This window comes from Anser cygnoides, chromosome 14, assembly GCF_040182565.1.
Source record: "Anser cygnoides isolate HZ-2024a breed goose chromosome 14, Taihu_goose_T2T_genome, whole genome shotgun sequence".
Classification (NCBI taxonomy): domain Eukaryota; kingdom Metazoa; phylum Chordata; class Aves; order Anseriformes; family Anatidae; genus Anser; species Anser cygnoides.
Window position 1 is genome coordinate 5,048,666 of NC_089886.1, and position 15,648 is coordinate 5,064,313.

Genomic DNA, 15,648 nt, shown 5'->3' on the forward strand with positions numbered 1-15,648 from the left:
GATGGCTGCAACTTCAGCTTCTCACCCTCTGCTTGTGGCAGAGCCGAGTCTTCCGAGGACTGCAGTGCTTTAGCCTAACAAAGCCTAGACGGGGGGGCTTCACACTGGGAAGCCTGAGTAAGCTACAGGTTAGAGGACATTCAGCAGAGGACGTAGTCCTTTTTGCCACGAAGCCTGCCACTGTACGAGCACGGTGCTGAGAACAGGGGCTGCACAGGGCACTTCTGCAGGCTCTGGAGCTCGTGGTACTGCTTACACAGGCCTGCAGTCCTCGCTCGTGTAACGGCACACAACCAGGCTGTGCTGAATAAAAGCAACACAGAAGCAACGTAATGCAGACGCCTATTTTTTTTATCAAGGAAACTTCACCACTTACACCTAGACAAGAGTTTCACCTCTGAGCCTTTCTTTATACAAAGAATTTTAAGCTACTTGATGCATGGATCTGTCTTTCTGCACATGCTTACTGAAATGGGGCCTTCACCCCATTAGAAGCTCCCAGATTACTGCAATACTGATCATAAATAATAAATAATAGAACACGTTTAAACATCAGCTGTACCATGGAATTTTATAGGAACGGACTAAAAATACTCACGCTGAGGTCCAGCTTTCTCCTTTTGTTATGATACTTTGAGTCTGTGACTCCTATTTGGGAAAATGTTTTATAATGGGAAATAAAAAAATTGTTTTTTTTTCCTTGTAGTGTACAGCGCAGTGCAATCTTCTGAATGTATGAGGATGAAGAGAGAAGCAGTAGAGTACAAATGAGGAAAAGCAGAAACTACAGGTACTTTTATTTCTACATGCATATTCATGAACTGCTGAGTTAAGGCAGGGATATCTTTGTATTTTTGTTTTTTCAAAGCAACCAGGGTTTCTTTCCAGCCTATACCATAATTTAGAGCTGTTGAAATCTCTACTAGAAATAAAGCTGAAAAACAAAATACACACGGCTGAGCCAATTTTTCTTTTTTATTATTCTAATTTGACACTCACATTACAAAATTTAGAAACCATAGACAGTTCAGGCAAACTGTTAAAACACAGTATAAATTAGGGGGGTTTAATATATAAATTCTATACATAGGTAAGTTAGCTTGAACATGACTGACAAAAGGATTTCATAACAATCTTACCACAACTGTATAAAAAGGCATGGAAGTAGGATGGGCACTATAATCATGAATGCGGGTTAAGACATTTTCCACAACAGCTATAAAGCGTAACAATGACCATGCTATTCTGGCGGTGTTTATGTGGGGTACAGTATGCATATTACCATTAACATTTTGCAAGATCTATGTACAGTCACGAAATTATAACAGCCACTTTCAAGTAACTTCACTGTTTTCTGCCTGCGCAATTAATAAAGTGGTGATATTTGCTTTGAGGACTTCTAACAAATCTACATGGGTTTAGTATTATGGAGGGTACGGGGATTTTGATTTGACCCGAAAATGCTGATCGTAACATGAAATAGCTTAATTTAAAGGAAAAGGTACAGGAAAAGCGGAGCCCCTCATTACTATTGCTCCCACAATCATTAGCTACCAGTCTTTTAATCCATATTTCTTTTATTTCCTAGCTTATTCTTAATTAAAAATAAAATAATTTAGTTCCCATTTTTCTAAGCACAATTGTAAAACGGAGTTATAACAGATGAAATGTAAGACTAGAATTTGGATGTCAATATGGGGTAATTTTGGAAAGCACATGCTTCCCAGGTGACTGCAGACACATCATTCAATCTTTGAATTTCTCATTCTGAATATAAGGACAATTCTGCTTACTCGTTTTTACCCTGTGCGTTTAGGTCTGTGAATAAATGTTTTGGAATAGTATGTTCCTGGGGTATAGGTTTAAGATAGCTGGTACCGTCACATTTCACAGAACTTGCTAAAAGTGAAAAAAAATACTAAAATCCGATTTCTCACCTTTATATACCAATGACTACTTGCTAAGAGTCAACAGTTCTGGAACCCAGCGGCTAATTTATTTTCCATCTGTATGGCATGCTAGCAGTTTTATTTCTTTTTACAGACTGACTCCTAAGGGAAGTACTTACACGTTTGTAAGAATCATATCTTGAAACACTTAAATTTAATAGCTGTGTGCTTGCACTAAGAGTTAGGAGGATTCTACTGGAAAAATTTCCTTCTAGTTCAAGGCAAGGACATACTGTCAGTGATAACCCAGCTTGGGCTGTTTTGGAAGTACGTATCATGTTGGCTGTCTAGACTCCAACCCGTTTTCTCAACTCTTTCTCAGCTCTTCAAACTCCCTTTTTGACTCATGGGCCAAACACCAGGAAACCGTCACATGCTTAGTTATCCCCAAAAGACTGGAATTCTAGAAGTGAATTAAATGCTGAAAGCAGTGACGTAGTACTGACCAGTTACAGTGCGCTAAGGAAGTTGCATTTTCCCTGAAAGGTAGCTGGAATTTTCTGGTCAGCAGTCCATTAAATAGGTTGTGCACATATTAGAAGGAAATTTACTGTACAGAGATTTAACTTACAGGACTTGTGAGCTCTGAACTCTTAAGTCTTCTGGATTCAAGAAGGCCTGGGAATGTTGCTGCACTGCAGTATTAGTCTGGGCTAGCACTTTTAGTGCCAGGGAAGAAGGGAGAAGGACTCCTAACGTGACAGCTCTGGCACATGACTGCAGAGCCCCTGTATGGCAGAGAACTAGAAAAATATTCCTATGGCATTTTGCAGGAGCTATTGATAGAGCAAAATACCACTTCTGTGGAAGGAAAGGTATCAGAGGGAGAGATGGCATTCTAAGCCACCCCAAATTTACAGCATTACAGTCTGAGTCTGGCCACAGTGCAAGGTAGGGGATCTAGACAAGAGTAACTCATATGTACTTTTTTCTGTAACTCAGGTTATCGCCTGAGTTTCAGCGTCTTGCACCTGTGCAGAATGTAGGAAATGCCACCCATACAAGCTATTAACTTCTAATATACATCTTGCATAGTATAAAAATGCAGAATGCGATGCCTTGTATGTGCATTAACTTAATGTATTTGATAATTTTTGCATATCTGAAAATATGCAAAAAGAATTGTAAAATAAATAAATACAAAACAGATTCGCTTCCAGATCTGTTCCACTGAAAAGGGTAACTTGCTTGCTGCCTCCCCGATCAGCTCAGGGACTGGATCACTACAGAGCAGCTAACAATGGCTGTAAAGAAAGGGACCCACTGCAAGGCAGCCTGCTTTCTTTCCAACATACCCAATGTGAAAACACACATATTGGAACAGCTTGCTGCATGCATCACTTTTTCACTGTATTCTCTCCTGCTTTGGACTGCCCAGCTGCCATTGATATTAAGAGGAATAGCACATGCACAGGTGTCTTTTTCCACTCCACTGCCATGCTGTGAAATATAAAAGTTAACAACCGTCAAGGTATTGCTCTTATGTACTTATTTTACCATGCTGCTTAGATCTTAAAATTTCTGTCAACTAAGTAACAAATTCTCCACTGTTTCAAATCCTCCAGAGGAACCTCTTTTAATTTAAAGAATTTTCTTGTAATTATTCTGTTGGATGGAGAAGGAAGTATGTTTTGCCTCAGGTGAACTTCCAAGAATTTCTTACCTTTCAAAAGCATTGTGTCCTAGCATCAGAAACCAAAGGGTGCAGGCTCAGATACGAATGTGTGTGACAGCTTAGTACAGGAACATCACTGCCACATCCACCTGGTAGTGTATGTGCTGCCATACGGACACCAGCTGTATCTGCACTGTTCCCTAGCCACAATTCAGTAATGCACCAACTACCGAGGTAATTTCACTTAACAATGTTTTTTTTTTTTTAATAAAAAAAAAAGCCTTTGGCCCACAGTTGAGCCTCTGAGTAGTGACAAAGGAGCTTTTCCATGTTTCCTTGTTACTTCCTAATCCTATTCTGCAGTTACAACAATGGAAATAATGTTTACAATCAAAGGGGTTTTAATTTCCAAAGAAAGACACTCCTGAGATCATAAGGCTGATTTCCACCTCTTTAAAAAGAAAAAAAAAACGATTTCTTAAAGCCAGAAGGCCAAATTTTGCTCTCTGATGAGATAATTCACTGGATCAAATTCAGTCATTGAATTTGCTGTTGAAACTACAACAATGTCAAAGAAAACTTTTGCCAAGGCTGGATTTTCACCCTATTGAGTGCGCCTGCCCATCTGAGATTTGCAGTTGGCTCAAACGCAAGGCCAAGGACTATACCAGTTGCCAATGCAATTTAATCCCTATACATAACTTTAAACGGTATAGTTGCAGGACTGCTCCAAAACCCATCAAAATCAGTTGGAGTTTTTCCCCGACACATCCCCGTGCTTGGGTTCGGTCTCCCTCTACGAAACAGTCATTGTTAGGCCAAATACTATTAACTGCGTAACATTTTTAGACTGATACGCATAACTATCTTTTCTACTAACACATTTTCTTTTTGATAACTCCAACTACAGATTCATTAACCTGAACTTCATTCTAAACTAGATTTGCAGTGCTCATGTGCTTTAAAAAAAGGTGCATAAACTATTGCAATACAGCATGATAAAGTAACAAAGGTATCAGTAAGGGACTGGCTTGATTTTAAGTGGGTGATTATCTTATCGCTACTGACCACATCATAAAAAACTTTCAAGCTGAGAAAAATATCTCTATGCTTGAACTGTTTCTTGTTTGAGACGCCGTAGTGGCTGTGTGTGCACTTTGTTGAAGTGCCATCTCAGCAGGGCCTGAGATCACGGTTTGCTTCCAGCCAGCTGTACGAGGGACCCTCACTTGCCTGCCAGAGGGACAGCGATACGCCAGGCACAGTGCACCTGCTGCACGGGGCTCCTGTGTGCAAGACTCACTGCAAGAGTTCTCTGCCTCCCAAATTCAGTCACGGCCAGCAGATCTATGCTTAATCATCCACCCACCTTTAATGAGGTAATGTGACTGATGCTGAAGTGAAATTGAGGGCAAAACTGTATGATTATGTCTTCTGAAAGGCATTGAGCAAGTTCATCTACTGCCTTCAACACACGCTGAGGGCACACAATTTCCTCATTGCTCTTCACTGGGCTTTGGATCTAGCCGTGGGTTGCTGAATGGCACTCTCAAGAAATGAAAAAATAGGACTTTTGTTACCACTTTGATCACACAAGAGGGGATGCAGAAGTGATTTAATATATTCAAATCTTTTAAAATGTTGCTGTATGCACAGAAGCTAAGTTAATGCTTCTGAAAGACTGCATCATGTAGTCACACCTTACTAGCTTACGGTTTTCATACTAACACAGGGCTACAGCTCTAGCTTTGCTCTGTTCTCCATGGAGCATTAATTCAAACAGTCGTCAGGAAGGCAAATCCACTGAAAACAGTGGAATTAGAAAGCCATGGCATTACTAACAGTAACTTGTCTTGTCTACATGCTGTACAACAGCCTAGTGTTTGGCATTAAGTGGTACGGCTTTTTTTTAAATCATGGTAAGAGCTCTCTACATGTTTCTAGCAAGAAAACGTAAGTATCAGAGGCGCTTTTTCTCATTTTCTATTTCACATAATGCTAACAATTTTTTTTGAAAGAAATCATTCCCCAAATTGTCATTTTATCTCAGTCGTATTCAGGCTTTGCAATGCCTGTTGGTGAAGCAAAGCTCTGGCCACCCTGCTGTCTGCAGCTGTACTCCCTAGTCAGGCCAAGTATAAGGCACGAATGCAACTGAAGCTGTAACTTAACTCTTGAAAATGGTTTCTATTTAAATCAATAGGATTTTGGCCACAGAGCTATGTGAAGGCAAGCCACGATTCCTAAAGTCTATTTTGAAAGTATTGTCTTCTCATTTGTTGTGTACTCTCATCTCCAAGTTATTTGCAAGGTGCAGTCAGCATTTCCGGAGACCACATGCTATGGATCAATATACCATGCACCTCTATGAAGCAGTAATTGCTTCAGGATTCACCAAGAGATGAGGATGCTTAGCACCTCTAAAAAAAAAAAAAAAAAAAGTGTGTGACTACATAAAGACTTAAAGATGATCTGGTGCTTCTGAAAGCCCCACTAAGCCCTTAATACCTCCCTAAATCTGACTTCTGTGCTTCCACTTTAAGCACTGAGGTTTGAAAGTTTCGGACTATGAATGTTGTTCAGCTTGCAACAGTGATAAACTTTATGAGACCAAATTTTAACTCATTCTTATGAAATTGCCTGAATGCAGGAAGGTACCTTTACCAAAATGTGAAATATTATCAAGAGAAATCACATTTTGACTAATCTTCTGGGTGTTAATACCTCAGCGGTACCAGCCTCAATTGGATCGTTAGAAAAGGAGTGAGCATTTGCGCTTTAAGAAACAGTTTTTAAGGGAGGGCCCATCCACCTACAGTGGGTTTCAGATAACTAAAAAAAAAAACCAATTCCATCATGAAGTCACACTGTGCCTACTAAAAAGATTCAGACATCACAAAAAAAAAAAAAAAGAGCCCATTTAGCAAACACATGTAAGCATTAGCATTGTTGCAGGTACATTTATGGTTATTGCTCTGGATTTGTTTGGAGTTAGACAGGATTTTAGTGGCATCATTCTGAAAATGGTTCTGCTTGAAGGAATGGCTGTGTGCGTACATTTCTCTATATAGCTCTCAGCTCATGTACAAAAATTAACAAACATCATATCAATAGTGTCACCAGAATCATTGCTCCCTGGCTGGAATGATGTTGTACTAATCTTACACTTAGTTCTTCCATGCACAGCTTGAGTATTGACATGACATTTTCCCCTGATACGTTGCCCGTGCTTGAACTCATGTGCAGATAGATAAACGAAAAGGAGAATTGGATTTCTGCCTCAAGCCCCTCCGTACACAAATTTAGACAAAACTGTCCTGCACACTTCGACTGCTCATCTCACAAAACTTCAAGAGTGGATTCCAGGTTGCCATGGTCCAGACTGCACAGGTTTTCACAGATCAAAACCCAACACAAGAACTGCACTATAAACACTACCAAGCTTTAGTATGTCACGTAGAACATGTCTCAGGCCACTGTACCCCAGATCAGCTTCATTTTCTGGGTTGCCCTCAAATAATAGCTCAACGATGCCCCTCACATTTCAACAACTCACTCATGCATGGGTAACTTTTGTGAGGCCTGGCAGTGGGCAGGAACAGTTCCAGCTTTCTGGCTAAATGCATAGCCAGGTTTTACAATTAGACTCATCTTTCCAAACCCTGCAGCCACTTTGGAATCGCTCTGAATTGAAATAAAGCAATTACTGATTTCAAAGAAAATGTTATGTTCTGCCATTGTAGACAGAGAAAGACTGGAACATTTGAAAGGCCAGCATCAAGTCAGTACTAAAACAAAGTTCAGTATCACATGACATTTAGGTTTCATCAAAGCTTTTTGAGGTCTATTTTGGGGCAGGTGGAACAGCCCTTTCACATATAAACACATATAAACAAATAGTCTACTGTTAGGGCTTAGTTTTGAATCTAATATCCATACAGCTCATTGTCATTTATTATAGGTTACAGTAGCACCATGATCATTGTACAAGTTAGAAGAGAAGCCACAGTCTCTGTATTATCTGTAAAGAAGTGGTGGATATGGTTTAGACCCTAAAAACCAAATAAGATAAAAATGGTTACCTGTTAATGAATGACAAATTTTGTACTTTAGTTCATTCTAGTCTGAAGACCTTTGTCTTTTGAAAGCATACCATATAGTTCCCACTTCTGAGCAATTACTTCCCCCTTCCCATCCCCTTAGCATCATGTTGTAAAACAAACAGTACGGTATTAATTGGAACCTGATAGATTTTTTTCAAATGCTAATGCAGTACCTTTTTTCTGTAAGTGTGATAAAGCCCTCTAAAAGATGCGTCTCACCATGAACAAAATTAGGTAGAACACTACATACATTAAATAGGGGTAAATTGAGTCCAGAGTAATTTGCTTCTTCAGTTCAGCTTGGGGGGAGGTGGTATTTAAGGAATACCGTCTACACTGTATGCCCTCCACAGATCTGCCGAGATTCACAGTAAGAAAAACAACAACAGTGGTGGGAAGAGTAACTAAGCAATAGCCATACTTCAGATTGTTCTCTGTAAAAATTCATAGGATGTGTCCAACTCTCCCATGCTGATGGGATCTGTATATGACATACATGTGTACGTATGAGCAAGTGACGTCATTTTCATCCACTGGAAGCTTATACCTGTTGCAGTCAGTGCTTTGTTCAACAAGGCTGGGGGACTGCTAATGTAAGATTAACTTCTTCTTTCTTCACTCAGCAATTAACCAGATTGCTGCTGTGTCAGTTTAATTTTATAATCCTCAGAGGGTTTAAAGAGCTGCTATCTGAAGCACCTGCTTCTGAAATAGGCATGTCTATTTTTATTTTTACATTTCCATTCTCTTTTGCAGTACCATGGTTCTCCATGCTCCTGATTTTCTTCTATTTTCCTTCAGAGACAAAGGTTACAGTGATCCTGACGCAGTTTGGGCACAGCCACAAATAGTCTGTCCTTCCTTTCTCTCTCTCATAGTTAGAAAAGCGTCCATGTGCACAGTTCTGTTGATTTCAGTGGATGAATCCAGTTCATCCAGCATGTTAGGCAGTCAAAAAAAAAAAACAAAAAAAAACTCAAACAAAGTAAATTGTCTACATCCCAAACAGGCATCTTTGGAATCAGTAGTGCAAAATGTTTGCGGATTTCTTTTCTTTGACCTACTGCAATAATCTCTTAATCTTCAAGTCTTTCCTAAAATAGTGGATCTGCAAATTTAAAACATAAGAACAATGAAAAAGTAGTAAATATAAATGTGGGTTTTTCTGATTGTTTTACATCACTCTCTTCAGATTCTCATTTACGCCAAACCATTTACCATCACTTATAAATCTCTCACAAATAAGAGATGTAAACTGTAGGAAGATTACAGGTACAGCACTGTATAAACGCACAAGCGGAAGATATCCTTTAAATGGTGGATAATTTGAGATTAAGATTAGCTTTCATCAGCACAGACCCAGCTCTGTAAGTTAGTCATAAACAGAAAAGACCTCTAACAGAGGTCACACTTTAAACGCCAGCACTTTACAGGCTTTGACCATCAATGCAGCATTTTGGAGGTACTTCAGAACTGAGCTGATACGATGAGTGGTTACCTTAAAGATTTCCATCTGTCTTTTTCAGTCTGGTTTTCTGGACTTTCACTTTCATAGGAAGCCAGATACAAACCTGTAAAAGGTAAAAATATGTTATTTCAACTGCAACAGTAATTCCCTCTCTTGGTGGTCTACCATGTAGCTGGTAATCAGTATGACACTGGTGTTTAGCTCACATTTTTACCTTTGGAAATCTGTTAAGTTCATTTTGATGGAACCGTAAAGGAGCCCAGAGTTAAAATATGTTAGCATGATGTTCTTATAACAACACTAACCAGTTAAATGGTCTCCAGTTTTGAATAAAAAGATCTGGGCCTATTTACTTCATCACAGTGCTGCTACCAAAGTGTTATATGAACATTTTAAAAGAGAATCGACAGTGAAGCAAGCACGCTTTTAAAATTAAGGATTTTCCCATTACTTAACACAACTTAATCTTCCTCGATCTTTTTAAAGCTTAAGAGAACACTGTATCTTAAATGGATACAAAACAGTCTCAAGATAAGAATGAGTTACAGAAACCAGAGAAGCAACACAGTAGAAGAAAATAACCAGGTCTTTTCTTTTGGTGCTGCATTGATGTCTCACTGCCTTCACAATTTTTTTTTAAAAAGTAGGCTATGATAGGTGTTCACATGCATGTCCTCATTTCACTCTTTAGCGATGCTTCACTCTTTAATGCTGGAACCATCTCAGTATTCAAACTTGTGCTATAATCGAAGCACATTTTAATACTCAAGGGTTGGCCCACTATTCCTCCACGCTGTGACAAGCACAGTCCAGCTGTACTTCACGTACCAGGGTTGCATCTATCTGATATATTCCCCATCTTTTACTCAGGGTGAATCCACCCAGCACTTCGTCCTGGCTAACAGGAGGCGTGCTGTGGCTTCTGCAATGGGCATCTCCTGAAGTGTATGAATACGGCAGAGGGCATGGTAGAGAAAATCTGCAAGCAATTAGTGGCTTGAGGTCACTCTTTTTCAGTGTACCAGCCCCAAAACTGTACTTTTAAACTGCACTTCTGAGATACCCTTGACTTTCACTTCATGTCCCTTCAGAGCCCAAATACAGAACAAATGCCTCCATGCTCTCTCCTTTCAGTACATATTCCTTTTACTGCATTAATTATTCCATTTTGGCAGTCATTTCTCTTAGCATTTAGGCAGAATTTTTGAGGGACTATTTTGTGTTCTGAAGTAATCTATGAAATAAAAGCTGTCTGGTCTGATTAACCTGGATCAGTACAGAAAACTGCCTACAGAATCAAGAAAAAATAAACCCAATGCCAGTATAGCTTATGGGAACATAGCTATGGATGACTTCTGTGCGTGACAATGTACAAGAAGCAACTGACATGACCCAATATGAAATGGCACAGGCCATTGTGCTGGACACCAAATTGAAAGAAGAAAAGAAAGGACAGATGGGACTAAAAAGACAACCAAAGACATAATTTCAGACCAGCCTTTTCATAGCTACAGCTTAAATTAATTACCAGAAAGGATTTTCCTTAAAAATTCTTTTCTGCAGATAATATATTTCTGTGCTGTAGTGAAGGAGGTCAGCGGGACTACCACAGCCCCAAGCTGTGTTCACTGAAGAAATGACAGCATTGGTTTGCAGAACAGATTAATCCTGGCTCCATCAATCACGGAATGAGTTTGGCTAAGGGACAGCTGACATTCACAGCAGTCCATGACATGGTTTTGTGGCCATTTCCTTGATTACAAAAATAGGGCCACCACGGCAACTTCCTAGACAGTGCCTCATAGAGAAGCTATGGACTAGAGAAAAGCAATCAGGCAGCAGCTTTACAAGGTAGGTGGTTTCATCTGCAAAAGCATGTTGATAGTTTGGGGATAATACACAGGCTGCATGACAGGAAAGCTAGGAAAGACCCGCGACTGGTCAGTAAGAGAGGTCTCCAGAGCATGAATCAGGTTGTTAATTAGTAGTGATGAAGAGACGTATTTTCAGTGATTAGAGATTGTACTGTCTTACCATCTTCAGTAAAAATAGGAGCAGTATGCAGGTAGTGGATTATGTTAGCGTCTTGTTCAAAGGGACATTCCACTTGTTTCCATGTTATAAATTCTCCTACTTGCTTAGCCAGTTCCAGAAATTTCTGTGAAGATAAAACCATTCCATTCAGGTACAGTACCATTATCCCACTAAGTAACCACATCCAAGCAGAAGACCAGGATCCAGTATCCCTTGTGCCAACCACAAGGACATTAGGAGAAAGGAGCCTTGAGTCTTTTAGATGGGTGCATTTTCACCATTCATTTACAGGGGAAAGAGGGAGGAAAGGGTGTGCTACATTTCTTCTTACAAGTAGTCTCAGTTTGTATGTAAGTGAAAATGTATCCAGGAACAAAGCTAGGGTTATACGTACTTAAGAACAGAGGGCATAAACTTTGATGGAATAGGAGGGAACAGAATTATACACATTACATGAAGTGGAATGACTCCAATCCCTCACGACTCTTTAGGCCTTCCAACAGTAAACATACGTGGCAAAAATATTCTGATACAATTTAAGGGGATGCCAGGCTTTATCTTATGCATTACTCACTATCTCACAATGGCAATGGCTGAAAGAGAAATTTAATGCAACTGATCAAAGAGGTGCCGAAGAAATGATTTACAAAGAATCTGAGGGCTGGAGAACCATTTTCTCATTGACACGGGTCAGTTCTTTCGAAAGCATTTCATCTCTGCCCCCCCACCAGACTACACGAACACAGCAATTGCAAGGCACAGCACAATGTAAAAACCCAAGTGCCTGCACACAGCCACCAGCAACAAATTGCACCACCATAAAACCACCCTCTCTGGCACAGAACAGGATATGTCAGTACCTAGTGCTGGGGCTGCGGGGGAATATCCTACTTCTGTTGATAGAAATTCTTCTGGGTAAGACTTGCAGGCAGGAGATAACACGTTCTAATCCTTACATCAATAGCATGATATTTACCTCATGAACAGTGACTCTGTACTCTATGTGTTATTCAGCTTGTATTCTATTTTTTCTGTAATGACCACAATTAGTTAGTCTTACTCTGCCAAGTCTCTTTATTAAAAGCGAGAAAGGGCTAAGAAGGCAGATAAAATTTAGTAAAAAGTGTTTTATACTGATTTGTCAAAACATGTGTGTAAGGAAAATACAGCTTTCCTTGTTTTCTGAAAAAGTCCTCTTCCCCTCCAAGCCATATGTATAATCATGTATACTGCTGACACTGCATTTCTAGCAGCCAACCCACATGAAGCAAGTCAGAATAATCTGTTTGTAATGTTTGTATAAAATATATACATTATTGCTTTTAGAAAACATTCTGAGACTGGTTTAACCTTCAAGCGGTCGTTTGAGATTGTCCCTTTTGGCATACTCAGTCTTTGTTGGTCTGCACCGAAATTGCAGGCAAACAGTCTTACATAGTGCTGTCAGAATGGGATAGATAAAAACAGTTTTCAGATCTTACTTCAAAGTTGACATGTCCATTTGGAAGGCGATTAGCACATCCTTCATTCAAAAAATAAATGTCTTTGATCAATAGGCTGAAGAAGGGGATCACAATCTGTGAAAAGAAATGGCATAACTATTATCTTTCCACTTCAGTATTTTCCCTGCGTGAAACGAGAACTCAGCCAGGAGAGAGGAGAAAAAAGAAGTATTAACTTTTCAGTATTTTGTGCACTTAAAAAGCAGTGAAGTGACAGGCAAGCAAAAGGGCAGGAGTGTATAGAGACACCTTCAGTCATCAGGAGAACGAACGCTGAAATGAGGGTGAACTGAAAACACTGTGCACCAAACAGACTACCATGACTAAGAAAATACAAATAACCCAGTTTATTAACTCTTGGTATATCGCAGCATCATTGTCTGATGACAAGATCAGACAGCTAAGAGCAAAATAAAACTGCCTAACCCTTCCTCCCTCTGTTGGGTCTTTATAAGCAAAGAAGTTGAATACACAAACCAAGCAACTTAGAGACAGCTGGGAACCAAAGACCACTATTGTCTCTGAACAAGGAAAGACAGAATAAAATTTGGTGACTGCCCAGACAGTTAATTAGGAGCCGTTTCCTTTTCAACAGCTCCATGCATGGCTACCTCTTGAGGTACGTAATTTCCTTCCTGGTGCCTGATTACTACAACCTGCTTCCCCAAATTAACCTGCAGACAGACAGTAGGATTGAAAATACAAAGTTAGCTGACAGGGAACTACCAACAGAAGCCAGAGAGATCTCTGTAGCATTCAGTATGAGCCCTGGCCATCATCCAGGGCGAAGTGACACATAGCAGTGATCCAAGCCTTTTCTCTGACCCATCAGAGCCAGATCCTGCTTTGCTATAGAAGAAGTCTACTTCAAGGTAAAATTCTTAACAGAATTACAGCAGGGATAAATTTGAAGCCAGGTGATCTGCAGTGCTCCTGAAGCTCATCCCCAGCACTTCAGCAGACAGCCAGAGCGCAGCAAACTCCCTCCAGCCCTCTTGTGACACAACTCAAAGGGAGAAGGAGAATGCAAAGGACCAGCATGGGACAAAGCTGACACTCGCAGCTCTTGGAATTGCCATTCAAATCTGAGTGTACCCAGCAGTGCCACTGTGACAGAAAAAGGTCATTTTGGGTTTTAGGGTTTGAGCTGTAAAGTCAGCAGCCTCTGTGAGCATTTTCCCGTGGCAGCCAGACCAGTCTTTGAAGCCAGTAAGTATGAACTTAACTACCATGAACTTAGAGAAGAGCACATAACATGGTAGTGTCCAGGTGTTTCCACTGGCCTGTTTGTGAATTAACTGAACCGTAGCTTGTTACATGTGCACCAAAGCTGAAGTGCATTCATGGCACGCGAGACTAGCCAAGGGAGCTGGTGACAACCAAGCAATCATATATGTAAGATTTGATCTTGTACTGTTAGTCCATCTCAGGCTGTATTCCATCTCATCAGCTGAAAGGGCTTATGAAATAGACCCAGGGTGGGATGGCAGCCGTTGTTTTCCAGTGCACAGCCTTCACAATGCAACAGTGAGTGCGAGCAAGTACAAAAAACACATACTGAGGCAAGGAGTCTACAAGCCACTATCTACTCTTGCTGTAAAAGTGGAAGCCAATTTCTGTTTTAGCTAAAATACCACATGCGGAGAACTGCTAAAGATACGCATCTCTGCTGGCCTTTTTATGGGACAGCCACGGACAAACTCTAATGTCAGTGCAATAGCCATAAAAAAGGCTGGAATGACATTCCAGAGCTACTGGCACTACCCTGATACATCACCATGATAATAACACAGGAGTGGAAACAAAGCACAGCATCAGTATTTTGGGTCTAAACCCCCAAACATGCTGAGCCCTCCTGTCGGGGTCAGGTGGGGTGATTCCTAGGCAAACTGAGCTAAGTGTCATTTTTATATCATCCCAATTAGCTGAACCAGCCTGAGGTAAGGGATGCAATCCAGCCTATGGTTTGTTTTCTACCAAAAATTATGATACTCAGTATCCAGTATGGCAGTGGTCTTATAAAGTCAAAAGACACCCAGAGAGCTGGTGCCAGACACTGATCTCCAGCTAGGAATTACTGCCAGCTTCTGCCTACATACTTGTTTCCAGACAGATACAAGCTTGTTCTGCCTGCTCCACACTGCCTGGGAGCTAGGTCACCCTCATTAGTGGTACTGAACATAAACTAAAAGCCTTGCTGAGAAGGAAGGTATATTAACGTGGGCTCAGTGCCATGCTAATACAGTTACAAAGCCACCAGTCGGCTCAGAGCGTGGGCAGTTTGTTCTCATCTGCATCCAAAAGGCAGCAAAGACATTCCCTAGGATACCAGTTCTCCGCTCATCTCCAGAGGATTTCTATCTTTTGGTCACCATTTATTTCCCCAGTGAAAATACGTCACCCTGCGTGTTTTGCCTTCCAAGTTTCTGTAGTAAAAACAACAGAAGTGGATAGAGTTACACTTTAATGCTGGCTTCAGTCCAGGCACTTTGCTAGCATAAAATCTGGGTTAGTGCCAGAAACTTCTATTTCACTCCCTTTTGAGTCCCCCCAAAGCACCCAACCCACCCACATGCTGAAGGACAGTTGCCTCCTGCAGGAAGAAGAAAGCTGATGAGATCAGACGTGTTCTTCCTCCGTAGCATCGGATGGCAGTGACACACGGCACGGCACCGTACACACTCCCAGCGTTTCGAAGCTGATCAGAGAAACAGCATCAGCACTGTGCAGGGCATCCCAGGGGACTGCCTTATTTTGGAGATGGAACAGGTCAGCTGACTGCACAGATAAAACCAGGCTTAGCTCCTGACAAGCACAGCGCTCTGGATGCTGCACGAAACACCATCCCTCCTTCGTTACCGGTTCTCTCACCCTGCACTTTGGCAGGTTTCTTCCTGCCACTGTATCGCACCTCTTGGCTTTGAGAACTGCCTTGCCGTGCCTTTTTACAAACCTGCTTCTGAACAAGTACAGGTAG

The 15,648-nt window shown here is 40.9% G+C and overlaps 1 protein-coding gene across 4 annotated transcripts in view; it reads right to left on the reverse strand.

Annotated features, from left to right (window-relative positions):
* Window positions 1–961: 961 nt before the first annotated feature.
* The window catches only part of RASGEF1C (RasGEF domain family member 1C), a 105,586-nt gene continuing 90,899 nt past the window's right edge, over window positions 962–15,648 (reverse strand). For all 4 annotated transcript variants that reach the window (XM_067005386.1, XM_067005385.1, XM_067005388.1 and 1 more), the window contains 4 exons: window positions 12,651–12,746; window positions 11,170–11,293; window positions 9,166–9,238; window positions 962–8,775 (listed from right to left, as the gene is read on the reverse strand). In XM_067005386.1, coding sequence (XP_066861487.1) covers window positions 8,751–8,775; window positions 9,166–9,238; window positions 11,170–11,293; window positions 12,651–12,746 — 318 coding nt within the window. In that variant the 3' untranslated portion in view covers window positions 962–8,750. The remainder of the gene's footprint in view (window positions 8,776–9,165; window positions 9,239–11,169; window positions 11,294–12,650; window positions 12,747–15,648) is intronic.